This window comes from Cariama cristata, unplaced genomic scaffold, assembly GCF_000690535.1.
Source record: "Cariama cristata isolate BGI_N322 unplaced genomic scaffold, ASM69053v1 scaffold7127, whole genome shotgun sequence".
In the NCBI taxonomy this organism is placed as follows: Eukaryota; Metazoa; Chordata; class Aves; order Cariamiformes; family Cariamidae; genus Cariama; species Cariama cristata.
Window position 1 is genome coordinate 29,766 of NW_009627020.1, and position 880 is coordinate 30,645.

The 880-nt window shown below is 53.9% G+C and overlaps 1 protein-coding gene across 1 annotated transcript in view; it reads right to left on the reverse strand.

Moving 5' to 3' along the window:
• Positions 1-880, reverse strand: part of BPIFB6 (BPI fold containing family B, member 6) — a gene marked incomplete at its 5' end in the record, with an annotated part of 7,162 nt that overhangs the window by 1,620 nt on the left and 4,662 nt on the right. Inside the window, 1 exon segment of the mRNA XM_009704285.1 lies at positions 170-245. Within this exon segment, the coding sequence (XP_009702587.1) occupies positions 170-245 (76 nt within the window).

The window sequence follows — 880 nt, forward strand, 5'->3', positions numbered from 1 at the left end:
AGGTCTCCGTGATGGACACATCCAGCACTACAGCATCCTGCACATTTAAAAATAAAAAGCACACAGGCAGGATTTGACAGTTGCCTCTGTTCTCAGATGTGAGGGACTGACGGCACTAACTCCAGGGGTGACCCAGGGTACAGCAAAACCACCGCGCGAGCGTGCCTACCTCGAACCCCCTGGTGTTCGTCCCTCGGTGGGTGATGCCCAGCAGGTCGAGCAGGGGACCCCTCTGCGCAGCACCCCTGGAAGGAGGGGGAGCCGCTGTCAGAGGTGCTCCGGCTGCGGTGGGTGCTGGTGGCATCTCCGGCGCTTCCCTGCCTGCCCGTGCCTGCCAAAGGTCTGGCAAGGGGGTTTGGGAATACTCAGAAGGAAATTTAACAGGGTGGGAATTCCTGGGTTTGTGTACTTCAGCATGCATAAAATCTCTGCTTTTGGCACACTTTCCATACAAGTTAAGCAGATAAATTGATGCTCCAAGGTGGGGCTTTTTGCTGACACTTTGGCCGGTTTTAGGTATGGTAAAGAGGGACGTGTTGATTTTTGGAGACTTCAGAAAGGCAAAGATCTTATGATGGCAAGTGGTTTTGATTTGGAGGACAGGAACAACATTTAAAGAGGCTTCAGAGAAGAAGCCTGCATCCTTTACAGTGGATCTGTTCTGCATGGGCAGATCTCTCCTGCCTCTGAAGGAGTGGGCACGCCGGAGCCTGACCGGGAGGCATTGCCCTCCTCCCCCTCCCACCGCAACCCCCACGGGAGCAAAACGGCCAGCAAGCCATTCTCCTGGCAGAGGCACTCACAGCCTTGAGAGCAGGAAAAGGTCAGCCGGGCAATGCCATTTCAAAACAGAAAGATAACAACAGTCTATAGGAAAAGA